Source organism: Lampris incognitus, chromosome 3 (genome assembly GCF_029633865.1).
Source record: "Lampris incognitus isolate fLamInc1 chromosome 3, fLamInc1.hap2, whole genome shotgun sequence".
In the NCBI taxonomy this organism is placed as follows: Eukaryota; Metazoa; Chordata; class Actinopteri; order Lampriformes; family Lampridae; genus Lampris; species Lampris incognitus.
The window spans coordinates 21,784,296-21,804,931 of record NC_079213.1 but is presented as its reverse complement, the minus strand read 5'-3'; the positions used below and the strand labels follow the sequence as shown (position 1 = coordinate 21,804,931).

General features: G+C 42.5%; 1 protein-coding gene across 1 annotated transcript in view; it reads left to right on the top strand.

Annotated features, from left to right (window-relative positions):
* Positions 1 to 20,636, top strand: part of tbc1d22a (TBC1 domain family, member 22a) — a 238,848-nt gene that overhangs the window by 44,693 nt on the left and 173,519 nt on the right. Inside the window, exon 6 of the mRNA XM_056277478.1 lies at positions 3,127 to 3,197. Within this exon, the coding sequence (XP_056133453.1) occupies positions 3,127 to 3,197 (71 nt within the window). The remainder of the gene's footprint in view (positions 1 to 3,126; positions 3,198 to 20,636) is intronic.

Here is a 20,636-nt window from a genome sequence, read left to right as displayed (position 1 = left end):
CATGTTGCTGCCTAGCTGATTGCTATTTCCTATTCTGCTATCTGTCTCTGGGTCGCTGTTGCTTTGCCTTGAAGAATGGGCCAGGCAGAGTCATTTGGCAGAGCTAATCAATACTGCTTATCAATTTCCAGCCAGGGCCTTGAATAAGAGTCCAGGAGGAATTTGGTTTATTCACAACGCACAACTGTTTCTTTTTATTAGGGAAAGTAGGTTAAGGCAGTGCCGTTTTCATTTGCAGCCAAATAAGTTGCCCCCCCACCCCCCCTTCCTGCACTCTTGGAATGCAGGTAAAACGACGGTGGTAATGAAATTACAAGTGAAGCGACCCCCCTGGAGTTTTTATGTGTGGGCTCAGTTTGGACGCAGCGACGTGTCTTGTTGAATGCTAATAGTGGATTCCAAACTTACGTGGCGGCTGAGGAAGACGCAGGAGTTAGCTGTGAATAATGGATGAGAGAACCTTAGCAAAAACCCTTCCAGGAACGAACTGATTCCCAAGAATTAGTGCCGAAATAAATGCATAGTCATACATCTTGAATACCTCAGGCTGTCTACGCGTAGTAGACAAGGTCACTAAATTGCTTCCACTCAGCCTTTGCAGTAGTTGGGGAAGTTAGTAAGGAAAATGTGCCATGTATTACCTAAACTGAAGCTCCAGATTGCAGAGTTGCTGATGGAGAGTCATGCAGCCTACAGTGATACATGTCGTCCCCAGAACGTATCAGCAAATCATTAGGCTCTCTGTCATTAGTTTGTCATCTGTTAAGTCAGGATCCAAAACGTTTCTTCCTGGGATAGAGGAAACCGAAACATCATGGGCGAAAATTGGGGTCTTGATTTAATTTGCTGGCTCAGATAACAGATTTATGTTAATTTCATAAAATAATCTCTTTGGTGTTCTTATTGCAGTGATCTGCATGGTCTGATGGAGACAAACAGCAAGTCATTATTAAAAGTAGGAGGAACTAAAGAGCATGTCATAGATGCCCTTAAATACTAAACAAATTCCCTCCACATGCTGGCCATTAGCCCACCCACTCCATCCCTGCTCTGGCAGTGTGTGCTATGCAGCATGCAGCTATGCGTGGACGTTTTGTGTGGCACCCGGCATGAGGCCATATTTTCTGGGTCTTCATGGGCCTGAAGGGAGCTACTCTCAGCCAATTTAAAAGTTCAATTTGCACCTCTCAGTCAGATTTATTTTACATTATAGCCTGCCGGCACTCGCAACTGGCCTGCCCAGAATGTAGTTAAACACCCACTTCCAGCCACATCAGTTGCTAATTTCAAGGAGATAAAAAGAGGGGCAGGAAAGAAGAGATGGGGGGAGAATGAGGAAGAAAGATACAGAGAAGTGATGGAGAGAATGGGTGAGAGAGACACAGGAAGAGACAGACTCAGACATAGTCAAAGACAGATGTAGAAATGGGAAAAGAGATGTGCACCGGCTGAAACTAAGGCATGGGAGAAAGAGAAAGATCCAGGAGGTAGAAGAGTGAGAGAGAGGCATACAGACATAACTGGGAGAAGTAGATTGGAAAGGAAAAGAGACATACCGGAGGCCAGAGACAGGCTCATTCTGTTCTCATATGGAGGACTGACTGGTCTTGGAGAATGTGTTTAGCACAACACACTTCTGGCTTATGCTTGGTATACAGCCGAGGTCTCCGAATGGTGCTTTCCTAAAGTTAATGTTTGTTGGCCCCACACTCACTATGGGCTGTTTACCTGAATTTCTAACTTTGGCAACAATGGTGTTGAATATTGTGTGCAAAAGTAATATTCTCTCCCTCAGTTGCAGCAGCATAAAGAGACTCTAGCTCTCCTAAATGTTGACCTAGATGTTGTGTGAACTAGACGCGTTTTATTGTTATTACTATAGCAGTGGTTGCCAGGTATAATTTCAGCTCTGGAACTCTTTGAGTCCTTACTGGTTGTGGTTTAAAAACGTCTGTAATTTTGATACTTATTATAGATCACATAGATTATTTATATCTCAGTTGCCCTCTCTATGTAGTCATTGTGTGATGAATAACGAGGGATTGGTGGAGTCCCCCTCCCCTCCCCCCAAAAGCTGTGGAGGGCCACCACTGCTTAATTAATGAATGGGAACAACTGAGACAACAGCCTCAGGGTTTTGAAACTGATGAGTAATAAAACACACTTTTACAATGTTACAACGTTACATTTTCATTTAGCAGATGCTGTTATCCAAAGCGACGTACATCTGAGAGTTAGTACAACACAAGCAAGGATCTAGTCAGGAAGCAACAACGCAAGTAAGTGTAAAAAAAAAAAATTAGGTTCAAGTCCGATAGGACATAGGTGTCCACATGCAGTGCACAAAGGCATAGGGTGCATAGAAGTGATTTAAAAAAATTTTTTTTATATATGTTAATACCATCAGGTCTGGAGATGTTCGAGAAAGAGCTGGGTCTTTAGCTTCCTCTTAAAGATGGAGAGGGACTCAGCGGATCGAATGGAGTTTGGTAACTCGTTCCACCACTGGGGAACTACAGAAGAGAAGAGTCTGGCTAGTGACTTAGGGCCCCGTTGTGGCGGAAGTACCAAGCGCCTTTCATTGGCAGAGTGTAGTGAGGTGACTGAGTGTAGACCTGAATGAGGGAGTTCAGGTAGGCGGGAGCCGTTTTAGTTGCTTTTTTGTGAGCGAGCATCAAGGTTTTGAATTTGATGTGGGCAGCTACTGGGAGCCAGTGGAGGGATATGAACAGAGGCGTGACATGTGATGTTTTGGGTTGGTTGAAGACCAGACACGGCGCTGCATTTTGTATCATTTGCAGAGGTTTGAAAGGGAGACCTGCCAGTAAGGAGTTGCAGTAGTCAGTGCATGATATCATAAGAGCCTGTACCGGGCTCTTGTAATATTGTGTGTGCTTTTACGCACATTTTAACCCTGAGTAAAAAATGACTGGCATGTTTTAGTGACTCATAATTCTTGATTGACACTGTGGAAATATCCTGTCAGCCTCTGTCCATATCTGGTCAGACATCTACCCAAATAGTGAAAGAGAAGATCATTTCTCTATATAAAAGGTAAAGCGGAATTATTGTACTAAAATGCAGCATTTTTTTTTGTGTGTGTGTGCATGTTTGTGTGTCCTACAGAAGAGCTGCGGAAGCTGAGCTGGTCAGGAATCCCACGACAGGTACGACCAATCACGTGGAAGCTCCTCTCGGTAAGTTGTGAAACACAGACACGCATACCCCAACATGAGCTAACAAACGCATACAAAAACACACACGCAGAAACATACGCTCACCCACAAACACACAAGTGTACAGGAAATTTTGTGAACTTCTGAATGATCTTCTCGCAGTCAAAGTCTTTATCGCGTGCTCTCTTCCCACACTTTTTTGTGATTTATTGAGACCTCCATTTTCTTTTCTTTTTTCATTACCAGACTTCAGTGGGGGAAATTAATTGCAAGGCACAAATAATTTATTCATGAGGTGCGCAGTGTGTTTACTCATTAAGCCATTGTTGCGTTTTACAGCTCCTAGTCTGTAGAGAGAAGACTGGCTTTTTGCACGCCATGACTCTCATTAATTACAACACAATAGCTTATGTGCTGCAGATGTGATATCATTAGAGGTAGGTAGGTGTGTATGTGTCTTTATGAGTTGCGATCATGGTAGTTAGCAGAGATGAGTGTCAGAGGTTCATAGCGCCGTATTTTGCAGATTGTGGAAGGAAACTGGACTTGAGCTTCAGAGGGTTGTTATGTATATGTGTGTGTGTGTGTATTTGTCTTAATGTGTGTCTGTGCGATTGTTGTCGCTCAATAGTTAACTTGAGATGGATAAGACTCCATTAAACAATTGTGTGTTTGTGTGTGTATGTTAGTTTGTGTGAGTGTATCTGTATGCATGTGTTGCTGTATGCAACAACTTTTTTGGCAGCACCAAAAGCTGGCGCTGCCGAGTATGGCTTCTCTCTGACCTTCGTGAACAATGGTTACACTTCCTCTGCTCTGCAGCAGAAGAGAGAGAGAAGAAAGAGAAAAGAAAGAAAGGAATGAAAGAATATGAGAAAGGATGATGGATGAATGGATGGAGGAAAACTTGGGGGGGGGGGGGGGTGAGGAGAGGAGTGAAGAAAAGGGAGAAATGGTGGAAGGAAATCCTGCATGAAAGGAAATGTAATGAATAAAGTCAGGGAGACAGGAAGGAAAATAAAAGTGACAGAAGAGAAAGAAGAAAAAGGGAAGAGGAGAATGCTGAAAGGAGTGAAGAGGGCAAGGGATGGGAGACCCCTCGGCCACCTTGGTCTTCCTTTTTCTAACCCCACCCCCACACACACACACGCGCGCACACACACTCTGCATGTGTATCTGAAATGAACAGAACACTTTCAATCCATTTCCATTAAACTCAGTTTAAATTTTATTCCATCTTCAATGAACATTTCATTAGCAGGATATATCCACACCGTAAACTCACAATAGAAATAAAACAAAGTCAATAAAAGCACAGTCAAAACGTATAACAAAAATAAAAAGGAATAACAAAAACATCTTTTACCATCCAGGTAAACATCTACTTGTGCCATTAAAAGCTGAATCATTTCATGTACATGTTAAGCGACCTAATAACAATTGCTCTTAAACATCTATGTTATTTTTGGCTGGACTGGCTGGTGGCCCAACCCTTCAAACGCGAATTTCCCTGACTGACTGTCTGACTGACTGACTGAGTGATCACATTAGCATGACTGACTGAGTGATCATATTTAGAGTGACTGACTGAGCGATCATATTTAAAGTGACTGACTGAGTGATCAGTTTGACAAGACTGGGCTGCTGGATCAGGGGACCAACAATGTCACTGAAGTTACACGATTGGTCGGCCGAGCACCAAGAGGCATGAGGGAGTGTGCACAGTTAAAGTATTGCAAATAACAATCACTCTGAGAAAACACTAACTGGCAAATTCACAAAAGGATTGCGGCTGCTAAACCTGCACAAATAACACAAAAAGAAGCTTGTAATTCTCAAAGCACCCGCGAAGGGTGAAATGAACCTCCAGCTGCACTGCCAAGCAAATAGTGTGTCAGTGCTCAGATGGTATTTGCACATATTTACATTAGGTAATTTGCATACATTTGGCACAAGATTGGCCCCTCTCTATGTAAATGAGCCTCATTGCAAAAATGTCCAATTCACAAACACCAGTTCTAATAGCCACATGCAGTGAAAATTATTAGCGTCTTTGGCGAGTTGGTGGTAACTTAATTGTATATATAAGGGGTGTGATGCCCAGCCTTTCCAGTGATCATGGCAGCAGTGATTGTAGCCAGGCGAAGGCATTGTCATATAGGGGAAGCTCACAAGTAGGGATGCCCCCCGGAACCCGGTTCTAAACGGGAACCGGTTCTAAATTAGTAAAAACCGGAGCATTTTTAAGATCCGACGTTTTCGGCTCTGCTATCGGTAGTCGGTAGGTACTCGAGAAATCATGGAGTGAGATTTATATTGTGGCAAATGTGTTTTTCGAGGAATTTAAACGTCGCGAACATAATCTTGTTTGCTGTTTTCTCCATCTCTCTGTCTCTCTCTTACTGCGCGAGGGGCGGGACTGTGCTGTGCTCCACACACTCGCTCACACACGCACAGACAGCTCTGTTCAAGTGCTCATCATGGCGGAGAGAACTAAACGTTCAAAAGTTTGGGTATATTTTTCAAAAGTCGATGACAACAACGCTCGTTGCCACAAGTGCAACAAATCATTTGCCAGTAAGGGTGTCAATACAAGCAATCTGTCGAAACATCTTTTGTCGAAACATGGTATTAATCTGCAGAAATGCGGAGTTTTCGACTGCTTTGCTCATAGTGTTCCATCCACGTCCACTGCAGGTAAGCCGTGTGAGCCATAGATACGGAGTTAACTAGGCTAATAACGAATTATTACGAATAGGCCAATAAATAAAATATAATTGCTTAGCTAATTGTTTAGCTACAAATATATAAGCCATAGATACGGAGTTAGCTAGGCTAATAACAAATTATTACGAATAGACTAATAAATAAAATATAATTGCTTAGCTAATTGTTTAGCAGCAAATATTTGAAAGATTTCACAACTTTTTGTAGATTGTCAGGCTGAGGCTGCAGCCACCATGTCCCAGACCACCCCTCCTCCCTCTACCACCACCGGTCCCAGCCAAGCCCAAAGTCCCTTCATGCTAGCAGCTAGTGGAAGGATGACGGAGGATAGGGTGAACGAGTGTCACAGGGCTGTGACCCAGTTTGTTGTCAAAGGCCTGCACCCCTTCTCTACAGTGGAGTCCAAGGGCTGTAGGTAACAACTAATCAGTCAGTGTATATTGAGTTTTTTTTTAATACATAGTTGTCAAAAAGGGGAGCAGCTTTGTTATAAGTTATTGAAGCAGCTATTCCCACCACTCCACACAAATTTACAATAATTCAATCCTTTCTTTACTTTAGGGAGATGACCAATGCTCTCAACTGCAAATATACCCCTCCCTGCAGGAATGTCCTCAATAACACACTGATTCCTGCCTGGTATAATGTTGAAAAGGTCAATGTTATCGCAGAGCTTAAAGATGTGCCAAAGTTAGCCATTACAACTGATGGGTGGAACAGCTTAACTCAGGACCACTACCTCACGGTTACAGCACATTACATAAGCCAAGGCAGTGTGAAACAAAAGGTGCTTAAAACCAGAGCTGTTTACCAGGCACAAACAGGAGATGTAGTGGCAGAGGAGATCACAGAAATTCTTGAAGAATTTAGCATAGAAGTTGGCAAGATTGTAGCAGTGACAGTCGACAATGCTGCTAATTGTTGCCATAAGGAAACTCCATGTCCTGAAAATCGGATGCTTTGCTCACACACTGAACATAGCAGCGCACAAAATCTATCAGATCAGTGCCATTGACAGGTGGGCAGGAAGAATCAGGGCAGTGGTTGTCTGGATGAAGAAGTCATCCGTGGCTAAAACAGTCCTGAAAGAAAAGCAGCAGCTCCTAGGTAAGAAGCCAGTTCAACCTATTAAATCATTTTTTTAAAATTCCCAATCAAATTCTAATTAATTTAATTATATATTCAAGTGTGCTGTGATGAAAATTTTGTTTGTTTCAGACCTTCCCCAACACACAATGATCCTTGATGTGAAAACAAGGTGGAATTCTCTCTTCCTTATGGTAGAAAGATTCATGGAGCAGTACCCAGCAATCCAAGCTGCATCCATGGACCCATGACTCAGGAAACAGATGGAAAAGGACAAATTGGGCCAGCTGAAAGATGAGGATTTCCAGAAGGCTGAGGAGTTTGTACAACTCATGCGTGTCATGTACACATCCACCCTGTGCGTCTCCAGTGAACAAACTCCCACCTGTGGCCAAATCCTCCTGATCCTCAGGAAACTTGAAGACCATTTCACAGTGCAGGAGGAAGACACGCTGTTTGTGTCGAGCATTAAAGAGAAGGTTTGGGGAATCTCTCTGGACGTTACCAGGAAGACACCATCCAGGCCTTCCTACTCGAGGCGACAGCGATGGACCCCAGGTTCAAAGGGAAGATGGAGAGTGATGCCACCTGGGACCGGTTGAGGGAGGCAGCTGTAGCAGAGGAGGGCCACACAGAGAAGCAGGGCCACACAGACACAGACCAGCAGCAACAGGAGTCAGAAGAAGAAGGAAAGGAGGAGACAGCTACTCCACTCTACAAACCAAGGAATGCCTTGGAGGAGCTGTTTGCTGATGAAGACATGGAGCTGCGGACCACCATGCGGCAGAACACCTTGTCCGTCAATGAACGAGTTGATCACGAACTCCAACTCTACAAAGGCCTGCCTTCCATCCCCATGTCAGAATCCCCTGCTTTGTGGTGGTGGGAAAAGAGAGGTACTCTGCCCCTGCTGACACAGCTTGCAACCACCTACCTCCTCCACCCCCAGTGAGAGGGTCTTCTCTACAGCCGGGGACACTATAAGTCAGGAGAGATCACGACTCCTGCCAGAGAAGGCAGATATGTTGATTTTTCTGCAGAAGAACTGTTAGGATAATGTTCTAGGTTCTTGTTTGTTTGAACTTCGGTTAGCCTTTTGCTGTAAAAATTTATTTTTAATATATATACATATTTTTCTTTTTCTTTATCTTTATCTACTTTTATTTTTTTTATCTTATTTGTTGTTGTTGAATGTTGATTATAAAGTCTATAATTCAGACGCATTTAAAGCATTGCTGCTGCTGTTGCTGCTGAATAAATAATATTTGTTTATATTTATATAAAGTTATATAATAGAATAATAAAGCAATGTCGATTCTGTTCTTAATTAAGTGTCTTTTTTTCTTGCATAATAATCAAAAAGAACCGATAAGAGTATCGATAAAGTACCGAACCGATAAGCAGTACCGATAAGAGTAGTAGTATCGATAAAATCCTAACGATACCCATCCCTACTCACAAGTGGATATTTCAAAAGAGAATATAATTTTCTGATTTAACTGAGACCGAAATCATTTGCTGATACAGTTTGCCAGGTCAAACAATTCTTGCCATTCTTGATAACATCAAGGATGACATTAAGACACCATTTATACTTTGCCACATGGATGAAATGATTGATTGATTTTATTTCAAACATGTTAAAATAACAAAGTAAAATATATAGGCAGGAATGCAAAACAAATGGAAATAACAGTGAACTTATTTAGCAAACTCTCTGTAACAACACAATAGCTAGTCAATGTTCGAAAAGGGCATAGGATGAAGTAAAGAACCTTTCTGGTCCTACCCCTTTTTTTTTAATATATTATCAATCAAATCAAACCAAACCAAAACTTTCAGAACAAAACAAAAGAGAAAAAAAGAAAGGAAAGACCAATGCATAGAAATCAAAATATACAAAACAGCACAAGTCAAACAAGGCACCTTACACGTCATGTATCATGTTATGTTATTCCAGTCCACCTCTTGGTTCATCCATCCTATATCTGTTCAGTATGTTATTTTTAAAGAGTTGTTTAAACTTACTTATTGATGTACACTACCGTTCAAAAGTTTGGGATCACCCAAACAATTTCGTGTTTTCCATGAAAAGTCACACTTATTCACCACCATATGTTGTGAAATGAATAGAAAATAGAGTCAAGACATTGACAAGGTTAGAAATAATGATTTGTATTTGAAATAAGATTTTTTTTACATCAAACTTTGCTTTCGTTAAAGAATCCTCCATTTGCAGCAATTACAGCATTGCAGACCTTTGGCATTCTAGCTGTTAATTTGTTGAGGTAATCTGGAGAAATTGCACCCCACGCTTCCAGAAGCAGCTCCCACAAGTTGGATTGGTTGGATGGGCACTTCTTTGAGCAGATTGAGTTTCTGGAGCATCACATTTGTGGGGTCAATTAAACGCTCAAAATGGCCAGAAAAAGAGAACTTTCATCTGAAACTCGACAGTCTATTCTTGTTCTTAGAAATGAAGGCTATTCCATGCGAGAAATTGCTAAGAAATTGAGGATGTCCTACACCGGTGTGTACTACTCCCTTCAGAGGACAGCACAAACAGGCTCTAACAGGTACTATTTAATGAAGATGCCAGTTGGGGACCTGTGAGGCGTCTGTTTCTCAAACTAGAGACTCTAATGTACTTATCTTCTTGCTCAGTTGTGCAACGCGGCCTCCCACTTCTTTTTCTACTCTGGTTAGAGCCTGTTTGTGCTGTCCTCTGAAGGGAGTAGTACACACCGGTGTAGGAAATCTTCAATTTCTTAGCAATTTCTCGCATGGAATAGCCTTCATTTCTAAGAACAAGAATAGACTGTCGAGTTTCAGATGAAAGTTCTCTTTTTCTGGCCATTTTGAGCGTTTAATTGACCCCACAAATGTGATGCTCCAGAAACTCAATCTGCTCAAAGAAGTGCCCATCCAACCAATCCAACTTGTGGGAGCTGCTTCTGGAAGCGTGGGGTGCAATTTCTCCAGATTACCTCAACAAATTAACAGCTAGAATGCCAAAGGTCTGCAATGCTGTAATTGCTGCAAATGGAGGATTCTTTGACGAAAGCAAAGTTTGATGTAAAAAAAATCTTATTTCAAATACAAGTCATTATTTCTAACCTTGTCAATGTCTTGACTCTATTTTCTATTCATTTCACAACATATGGTGGTGAATAAGTGTGACTTTTCATGGAAAACACAAAATTGTTTGGGTGATCCCAAACTTTTGAACGGTAGTGTACACATCTTCATTTCTTTTCTACAGTTGTTCCATAGATTAACTCCTTTGATGGTTACACAATGACGTTTTGCATTTATCCTCACTAATTATTTTTTTAATGTACATATTCCTCTGAGATCATGTTTACTTTCCCTTATTTGGAACAACTTTTGGACACTGTTTGGTAACTGCAGATTTTTTACTCTGTACATGATTTGAATTGTTTTGAGGTCAACCAAATCCTTAAATTTTAGTGCTTTCAGTTTGATAAAGAATGGGTTTGTAGACTTTCTGTAAGTGGTTTTGTTTACAATTCTTATGGCTCTTTTTTGAAGGATGAAGCTTAGATCTGTGTTTATTTTGTATGGGTTCCCCCACACGTCCACACAGTAGGTGATGTATGGAAGCATGAAGGAACGGTACAAGGTGTATAGTGCTGGTTGATACAGGAAATCTTTGAGTTTTTTAATATTGCAATTGACTTTGATATTTTTGCTTTAATATACTTTATATGTGGCTTCCAACTGTCTATTATTACTCCAGAAATTTGATTTCTGACACTCTTTGATTTCTACATCATTTATCATGAGCTTCTTGTTTGAGTTTGTTGACCAATTCCCAAATATTGTGAATTTTGTTTAGCTTAAATTTAGTATTAGTTTATTTGAATCAAACCAACTCTTTGGTTTCTTCAGTTCATTTCCTACTGTATCCAAAAGTTGTTCCAAGTTGTCCCCACTGCAAAGTAAGTTTGTGTCATCTGCAAATAAAATTATTTTAGTGTTTTGGAAACTTCACATATATTATTAATGTACAAAATAAACAACAATGGCCCAAACACTGAGCCTTGAGGAACCCCACACTTAATCTTCATTAATTGTGATTTAAAATTGTTAATTTGCATGTATTGGTACCTATTATAATTATATCTTATTATTATTATTATTATTATTATTATTGCAATCAGATGCAAAATAATGGCAAATTGCACTAGGCAGCAAAACTTTATGGATGTGTTTGCACTGTAATATCATTCACACAATATCTTTTGTGATTTGGATCTTGAAATGGGGCAGATAGTGGTCGCAAGTGATGCGCAATTCATGGCTCTATCAGCGGCTACAATCCATTCTTTGTGAATTCGCCTGTCAATACAGCGAGTCTTAGGAAAACAAAAGAGATCCAGAGATAGAAACAGATGGGATAGGAGGGGGAAACAGATAATTAGAATAGTTGTACTTAGAATTAATTTAAGTTCTCTTTCAAATCAAGCATCCCAAGAGGTGAGTAGAAAAAATTGTTCTTGCAACTGCATTTATAACCTTTTTTCTTTACTTGAATGTTGCTTACCCATGTCATGTGATATGCTACTTCAGTACACTTTAACAACAAGTATTGCTGGGACCACTACAGAAAATTGCAGATGAGCATTTCATATCCAGGAATTCACATTATAGACACTACCTCAGTAGTAGTTTGAGGAAGTTGGTTTGCATCCATGATTTGATTTCAGTGAGGTGGTTGGTCAGACTGGAGTAAGTTGTAGTGGTGATGGATTTAGTGGAGATGTAGAGCTGGACATCATCGGCATAACAGTGGAAGTGGAGACCATGATGATGTATTACAGTGTTACTCTTTACGCGGCTTGCGAGCCGCGTGCGGCTCATGACACTTTGTTTTGCACCTCATATAGATCCACTGATAACAATAAGAACATAGCTATAACTTACTTCTATAGGTTCCGTTTGTGTCCTGTTTTAACACATTGAAATTAATTATCCAGCAGAGGGCAGCATACTGAAGATACGTCAAAGAACGTAGGCTACGTAACAGCGTGGGATCATGGGTAGACGTATAGCCTATATGTGTAGCGTTGTATTTGCAAATGTTTTGCAAGCTCTGTGGCTCTTTGAGGAATGGTCTTACTCATAAGTGGCTATCCTACGAAAATTAGTGAGTACCACTGATTATGTTACCAAGGGGGAGCATGTAAAAGATGAACAGGAGAAGACCAAGCACCAAACCCTGGGGGACACCTTGGAACAGGGGACAGAGGAGGGATAATGAAGTGCAGTTGTTGATAATGATGAACTGTTTTCTGAAACTGCCGTTGTCCAAAGCAAATAATTTAAGACACACAGCTGATGTTTTTGGTAATGGCTATCAGTCCTATTGGAACAGTTGCAGCCCTAACTTTTGGGGTGATTCTAATGGCTGTTAGGATTGTTTGTCTTGTTGCTGTGGGAATTAGCCCTGGGTTAAATCTAAACCCACATTAAAACTTAACACCAGGCAGCATCAGAGGAACTTGCCTCTCCTGAAGTATCCCAACACTTGGCTGGCTTTTCAATCCTCTCTGTGGTATAGACCAATAGGGAAATGGAGAGGAGGGATCAGGCTTGGAAAATCTATTCTCAGTCTTGCACACACACACACACACACACACACACACACACACACACACACACACACACACACACACACACACACAGAGTTACAGCCCACCCTATATGCCATAAACTTGGTTGAGCCACCTAATAAAACTTTACTCCAGTAGTGTCCCTTGTGCCCTTCCCCTGCTCACCGGCGTGCAGCAACCTATTTGATTTTTTCTCCTCACATCTCGCCTCCAGCCGACTCGCCTGAGCCAGGCTCTTCTCCGCCTGACAGAGACGAGAAACAACTTCTCCCAATGCGGTCAATGCCAGTTAATGCTCCCCCAACGCCCCACATTTACCACACAGCACAAATCGTACATCACTGTCTCTGCTGTTATTAGCCAGCATGGAAATTAAAAAGCATAATGGGAAGGGGAACAAGAGAAAGCCAGACAACAGGCCTGAAGGGGGAAGAGCGAGCAATTTTTAGCTTTACTAGCTAGCTCTCTCCACCCCCTTCCTCTCACCCCAGGCAATGCATGTCACAGGAAGCCTCTGGCACCACAAAAAAAATCCGTCTGAATTTCCCGTTATTTCAGAAATAACATTGTTTTATTTCATTTATTCAAAGAGTACTCAGCCCCTGAGCCTGAAGGCGAGAAGGAAAAAATTAAATGATGTTTTTGCTTTGTGAAAGAACGTCAGCCTGTGGCGGCATGTACATTTGCTAATGGAGTGTGGCTCTTTTAATGTAAAGTGGTGGGAGAGAGGAGAAAACAAAACGACTGCAGAGGTATCGATAAGGCTGCAGGGGTTACCCATCCATCCATCCATCCATCCATCCATCCCTTTTCTTTATGTGTTTACTTCTCCTCAGGGTTAGGAGGGCTGGGGCCCACCCAGGCAAACTTTGTGTGGAAGTCAGATGCTCTGGATGGATCACCAGTCCATTGCAGGGTCAACACACAGTCACACGGTCAACACGACTTAAAGTCTCTAAAACTCTTGACATGCATGCCTTTGGACTGTGGGACGAAACTTGAGTGTTTGGAGAAAACCCATCTGAATACAGGGGAAACATTCAAACTCCACACAGAAGAACTGGGATCCTAACCCCGGATCACTGAGCTGTGAGGCAACATTATGAACCACTTATTCACCTGCTGCCCTGTTGCAAAGAAGGCCACTAAAATTGCACATCATTCTACAAGATGAAGCGTTGAGGCAAACTGTTTTGAACTCAAATCACTGAGAGGTCAATTAACTGGCTCTCACTTCGTTAAATCATGTTGTATGTTACAAGTAGGGCTGAGACAAAATCAAATATCACGATATTTTTGAACCAAATATTGTGGGGATGACTATTGGTGCTTTCACAAAACATTTACACAATCCTTTGATAAATAATTATCAGTGATGCCTATATAATAACCAAGTAGTTAAAGGCAAATGATAGAACGGCTAGAAAAGTCCAAGTTCAGAAAATTATATCACTGTAATTCAGCCTTTATAACCAGAAATAGACAACACTTACGCCATACCACATATTACAATATCCAAAATCCCAGACGAGATCTAGTCTCATATCATTGATATAATATTGCCCAGCCCTAGTTAGAAGTTTAAAAAAGGAAATTGAGAAAGTGGTACTGGCAATTGGTCCTCAGAGCTGTTCAAAGTAACGGTTGACTACTCCTATGTACATCAAGAATGTAAAATGTCGGCCTTAGAGCCGTTTGGCTTGAGATCCATCAACTAATGTTCTGAGAAAGAGAAATGACCCTTTAAGATGTCCATTTATAGAGGGCACAGGGTTCTTTTGGGATACTGGGAACAATGATGTATGGGGTGCCAACTCCCACCAAACACTACAGGAAGGCAAGAGGGGACGTAATTGGTACCCTCCTCTCTCATGGTGTGAGGTGTGTGTGTACATGCATTTGTGTGTACATTTGTGTGTAACTAAAGCGATTTGGAGCTCCATGCTATTGGTCCACATTGACCTGAGCTCTTAAACGCCGATGGAGGTATAAATGGAGGCGAGGGGAGGATTAAAAAGAAAGCGGCAGCACACCATTCGGCCAGTCAGAACTTTGACGTATCCAAACACTAGCTGTGTTTCCATAACGTATTTTTATACACCTTTTTAAGTGTTGTGTTAGAAAAGGTTTATGGAAATGGCAAAATTTGATTAAAAAAAAAACTTCCTCAATTTCGCAAAAAAAGTTTTGGCAATCGCTTGAGGTGGTTTTTGCCTTTTTTGAAAAAGAGTTAATGCACTAAATGTGACATGGAAATACCTTTGCCGAATAAGTTCTGATATGGCAACCATTTAACTCACATGACTGATCGGCTATCTCTGCTGTCGGTGTCTTCCCAGATAGTCCCATCACGCACATTTCTTTGTCTTCGTCTCTGGACAGCATGAAACATGGCCAGTAATAGCTGACATATAAGAATAATTATAACTTTCCCAATTGAAATGAACTCCTGAAGACCCCTCTCCATTTTCTCTCGTAGATGGCCAAGGTGACTGGTTTTGATTCCAGTTCGCAACCTCTACTTTTTCAACTCTCTTTATTACAGCCATGTGTAACAGTCTATACCGCCACCTGCTGACGAAACTACGACTTGTGTAGCCTAGTTTATTCTCTCCAAACCATTTTAAAAGTTTGCTTAAAATTCCCTTGACAATTTATGGAAACACGGCTAGTGAGAACATTGGAAGTTTGCAGAGTTCTTCTCAGTGTTTTTCTGTTTTTGTTTTTTTGGGGTTTTTTTTGGGGGGGGGGCTTTTTCTCCCCATTGTACTTGGCCAATTATCCCACTCTTCCGAACCAGCCCGATCTCTGCTCCACCCCCTCTGCCGATCCAGGGAGGGCTGCAGACTACCACATGCCTTCTCCGATACATGTGGATTCGCCAGCCACTTCTTTTCACCTGACAGTGAGGAATTTCACCAGGAGGACATAGTGCATGGGAGGATCACGCTATTCCCCCCAGTGCCCCCCAACCGAAGAGAGGAGGCGCTAGTGCAACGGACCAGGACACATACCCACATCCGGCTTCCCACCCACAGACACGACCAATTGAGTCTGAAGGCACGCCCGACCAAGCCGGCGGTAACACGAGGATTCAAACCAGCGATCTCCGTGTTGGTAGGCAATGGAATAGACCACTACGCTACCCGGACGTCAGCTCAGCTCCCATCCAATTCTAATGGATAGATAATAGATAGAAAAACACAGGGGTACACTGCAAACAGAGTGAAAGACAGACAGAGGAGGAGGAGGAACACAGAAGTGTGGGGAAAATGTTTTTCTCCATACATTGTGGAGGCAAGCCCAGAACAATAAATATCTCACAAACACTCGGTCACCCGGGGTAGCCTACACCACCGCTACTGTCCCAGTATGCCTTGTGGCATGTGTGAGAATTTTAAAGTGGTCCGACAAAACGATTCACCCTTGAAGACTTTGCATGAGAGTAGTGGCACATCTGCACTCAGCGGGAACAGAGGCACATCAACGTTTCAGTCAGGTTTTTATCCAGTTCCTCCCAGCCTGTTGACTCTGCAGACACAAACACCCACACACACGTGCACACACACCACTGCCTCTTGTAGCTACAGAACTGCCTCGATCTCAATAAAGAGAAATCATTTGTGGTTTGTCATGTTTGCTAAAATGAAATAATGGGAAGAATAAAAAAACAAACCCAAAAAATTGGAAAGAGGGACTTAGGGTTGAGGTTCACACGAGCAGATTAAGTAGAGGGAGGAGGACTCTCTGGCATGCTATATGGAGCTATTACCATTTCCTCCTTTTCTCCATCTGTCTTGATTGTCTTTTTCAACCTCTGTTTTCTCTCTCTCTCTCTCTCTCTCTCTCTCTCTCTCTCTCTCTCTCTCTCTCTCTCTCTCTCTCACACACACACACACACACCTGCTTTTTCTTATGCTCCGCTCTCCTTGTTGAAATCTTCCTCTTGCTCTCACCATTTCTTCTTACCTTTTTGCATCCCTCCCTCCCTTCCCTTCTCTACTTTATCTCGCTTGCCTTCTCTTTGTCGCTAATCTCGGTTGCCAGTTTGTGATCTCATTTCAGGGTCTTGATTATTTACTGTGGACAGTAAATGAATTGCAATATTTCAACGTTGTGCATATGCCAATATTTTCTCATCATCGATCGTGGACGCTGAAGTTCGTGTGAGCAGCCGTGCGCAGTTGATTGCACTGCTCTACTTTGAGTCATCTCTAATGTGTGACCTCTCGAGTTGCACGTTGTCCTGTCCTGTGGAACTGTTATGTCTCTGCAGACCTCTGCTAAGATGTCCATTAACCTTCAGCACACACACACTGTCCTCTCCTCCCTCTAATACCATGAGTACTACTACTACTACTACTTTCGGCTGCTCCCATTAGGGGTCACCACAGTGGATCATCCGTTTCCATTTCTTCCTGTCCTCTGCATCTTCCTCTGTCACACCAGCCACCTGCATGTCCTCCCTCACCACATCCATAAACCTAATATCATGATTACTGCACAACAGAAGTCATGGTTTGGAGCCTGTTGTTTTGTCATAGGCCTATACTGGTGTGTATATGAGTGTTTCAATGAGCATATCTCAAAAATCTATGTCTAACTTTGTGTCAGTGTATTCATATTTGTGCGAACGTCCCTTGTGTGTAATTAATAAGCTGCGTAGTTCTCCAAACTTCTCTTTTTCAATTGTCTAGCACGAAAACAAAAGCACAAAAGGAATCATTTTTGTTGTGTGCCACATTGATTTTTTTCCCCTCCAGCCAGCTGTCCAAAAATAACCTTGTGTGTGTGTGTGTACTGCTTGTACTGTATAGTTAAAAATGAGTGCCAGCCCACCTCTGGAACAGCAGACTACAGTAGCCACAATTGGAGGCAAGGAATAGGCACAAACACACACGCCTGCACATATAGCCAACATCAGCCTTCTTTTCAAGGCCTGTTATTTTTTTGACAGTCTTTCCTTCATGTGCTGACTCAACCCTGTGTGGACCCAGGTGGATGAATTCGGCTTGTAGTAGAACATTGCTAGCAGACTCCATCAAAACATTTCAAGGATTTGGACAAAACAGTCACTCTGAGATGCGTTGGAAGAACAATCCATTGAGGTTTCATAGATGAACTCATGTCAAGCAGAAGGCAGACAGAGGCTCACAGAGGGCATCTAGATGTGAAGACCTTGTTCTGAAAACTTAAGCAAGGCTCGCTAAGCCTCAGTACTACTCCGGGCTTTATAACGACTCATAGCGTTTGGTCATGAGCATAAAACAGAAATGAGTAACCATTCTGGCTCTCCAGGGGACCAAGGACCTCTCAAGTGTTCAAGAGACTGTGGTAGTGCTTAAGTACTATTTTGAAGACTGCTTTTGCCTTGTGAATATTTTAACATACATGGTCCAAAGCCCTTACTTTTAAGAGAGTTTGGATTTGTTGTTCAGTCTGGGGTCACCACACGAGCACCCAAATCTGTGTCTTGCACACATGTACAGACTTGTACACATAAGCACGAGTGATTTGCAATCACAAAATTGTGAACTCTTTTACAAGCGCGCACATACACAGACAGAAGGAATATTTCCCCAAGGTGTAAGGAATTTGGCCAACCAAGAGTTTTTCATGCAAAGTGTGTCATTTATAGACTGCATAACTGTAATCACAGGTGGATGAGTCTGGTTTGCAATAAAACTTTGCTAACAGGCTCCATCAAAGTGAGTCAATGTTTTTAGAAAAGACGGAGCCAATCTCGTTAGTTGGAGCAACAATCCAGTGGGGTTTCACAAAAGAGCTTACATTTAAATCGAAGATGCTGAGAAATGCACCGACAGGTACACCCATCAGCCAAAACATTAAAACCAACTGCCTAATATTGTGTAGGTCCTCCTCGTGCTGCCAGAAAAGTCGAGGCATGGACTCTACAAGACCTCAGAAGATGTGCTGTGGTATCTGGCACCACGATATTAGCAGCAGATCCTTTAAGTCCTGAAGTTGTGAGGTGGGGCATCCATGGCTCAGACTTGTTTTTCCAGGATATCCTACAGATGCTCGATCTGGAGAATTTGGAGGCCAAGGCAACACCTTGAACTCTTTGTCATGTTCCTCAAACCATTCCTGAAAACCATTGGCGGCATAGTGGCGCAGTGGTCAGCGCTGTCACCTCACAACAGGAAGGTCCTGGGTTCGAATCCCGGGGTTGTCCAACCTTGGGGGTCATCCCAGGTCGTCCTCTGTGTGGAGTTTGCATGTTCTTCCCGTGTCTGTGGTGGGTTTTCTTCGGGGAGCTCCGGTTTCCCCCACCATCAAAAAGACATGCATGTTAGGGTTTATACTCTTGTCTTTCCCCTTACTGAGGCATGGCAAGACAAACTGGAGTTGGTCCCCGGGGTGCTGCACTGCGGCTGCCCACTGCTCCTAGCTACACAGCTTGGATGGGTTAAATGCAGAGAGTAATTTCCCTACGTGGATCAATAGAGTATATATATAAAAAATGTCTGCAGTGTGGCAGGGCCCAATATCCTGCTGAAAGAGGCCACTGCTGTTGCCATGAAGGAGTTTACCTGGTCTGCAATAATGTTTAGGTAGGTGATACCTGTCAAAGTAACATCCACATGAATGGTAAGAACCAAGGTTTCCCGGCGGGACATTGCCCAGAGCATCACACTGCCTCCGCTGGCTCATCTTCTTCCCAGAGTGCATCCTGGTGCCATCATTTGCCCCAGGTAAATGATGAACATGCATCCAGCCATCCACATGATGTAAAAGAAAACACGATTAATCAGACCAGGCCACCTTCTTCCATGGTCCAGCTCAGATGCTCACGTGCCCATTATAGGTGGACAGGAGTCATCATGGACACACTGACTGCTCTACGGCTACACAGCCTCATACACAGCAAGCTGTGATGCACTGTGTGTCCTGATACCTGTCTATCATAGCCAGCATTAACTTTTTCAGCAATTTGAGCTACAGTCGCTCTTCTGTGGAATCGAACCAGACAGCCTAGCCTTCGCTCCCCACGCACATCAGTGAGCTTTGGGCTTGATGACCCTGTCGCCCATTCAGCAGTTGTCCTTTCTTGGACCACTTTTGGTGGGTACTGACCGCAGCATATTAGGAACACCCCACAAGTCCTGTCGTTTTGGAGATGCTCTGACCCAGTTGTCTAGCCGTCACAATTTGGCCCTTGTCAAAGTCGCTCAGATCCTTACGCTTTTCCTGCTTCCAACACATCACCTTCAAGAACTGACTGTTCACTTGCTGCTTAATATATCCCACCCCTTGACAGGTGCCGTTGTAACGAGATAATGCTACTCACTTACCTGTCAATGGTTTTAATGTTTTGGCTGAGACAGAAGCTTAAAACGGCTCCTTACAATGTAAAATTCCAAAAAGAACAATTAACTATATAATACACATGAGACTTAATGAGTCCATATCTACTGTGTGGATGTGTGTATGTATGTGTATGTGCGTATGTGTGGGTGTACGTGTGTGCATATGCATCTGCATATGTAAGGGCCAGGCAGATGCATTCATATTATGAATTTGATTATATATGCTTACGTTTTAACAGCCTTAAAGGTAGAAGAAGTAATCTTGGAAGAAAAAAAAAATCCACAAAAATCATAAATAAATAACAAATCGTAAAATCAATGTATAGACTCATACAAAATTAATCCTTGTCAGTCATCACGTATATCCCACTAGACGTGTATGAATCAGAAACATTTATTTGTCATTTCCTGCCATGCACCTGCACATGTGAAGTTGTTTGTGTCTGCAGAGACCCTGTCCTCTACCTGTATTTTGCTGTGTATGGGACGTTTCTGGGAGTTAACCCTTGGGCAGGGGGACTGTATAAAAACGTAGCGACCAGGTGCCAGATCGAGATTTTAAGCACACATCCAAGAGGAAGCTATGACAGTGGCGGACACGGCGCCAAAAAAGACGCAAATATGTTCATTTAAATGCAAACTAATTGCTCTCATGCAGGTTTTAATGCTAACGGCTAACT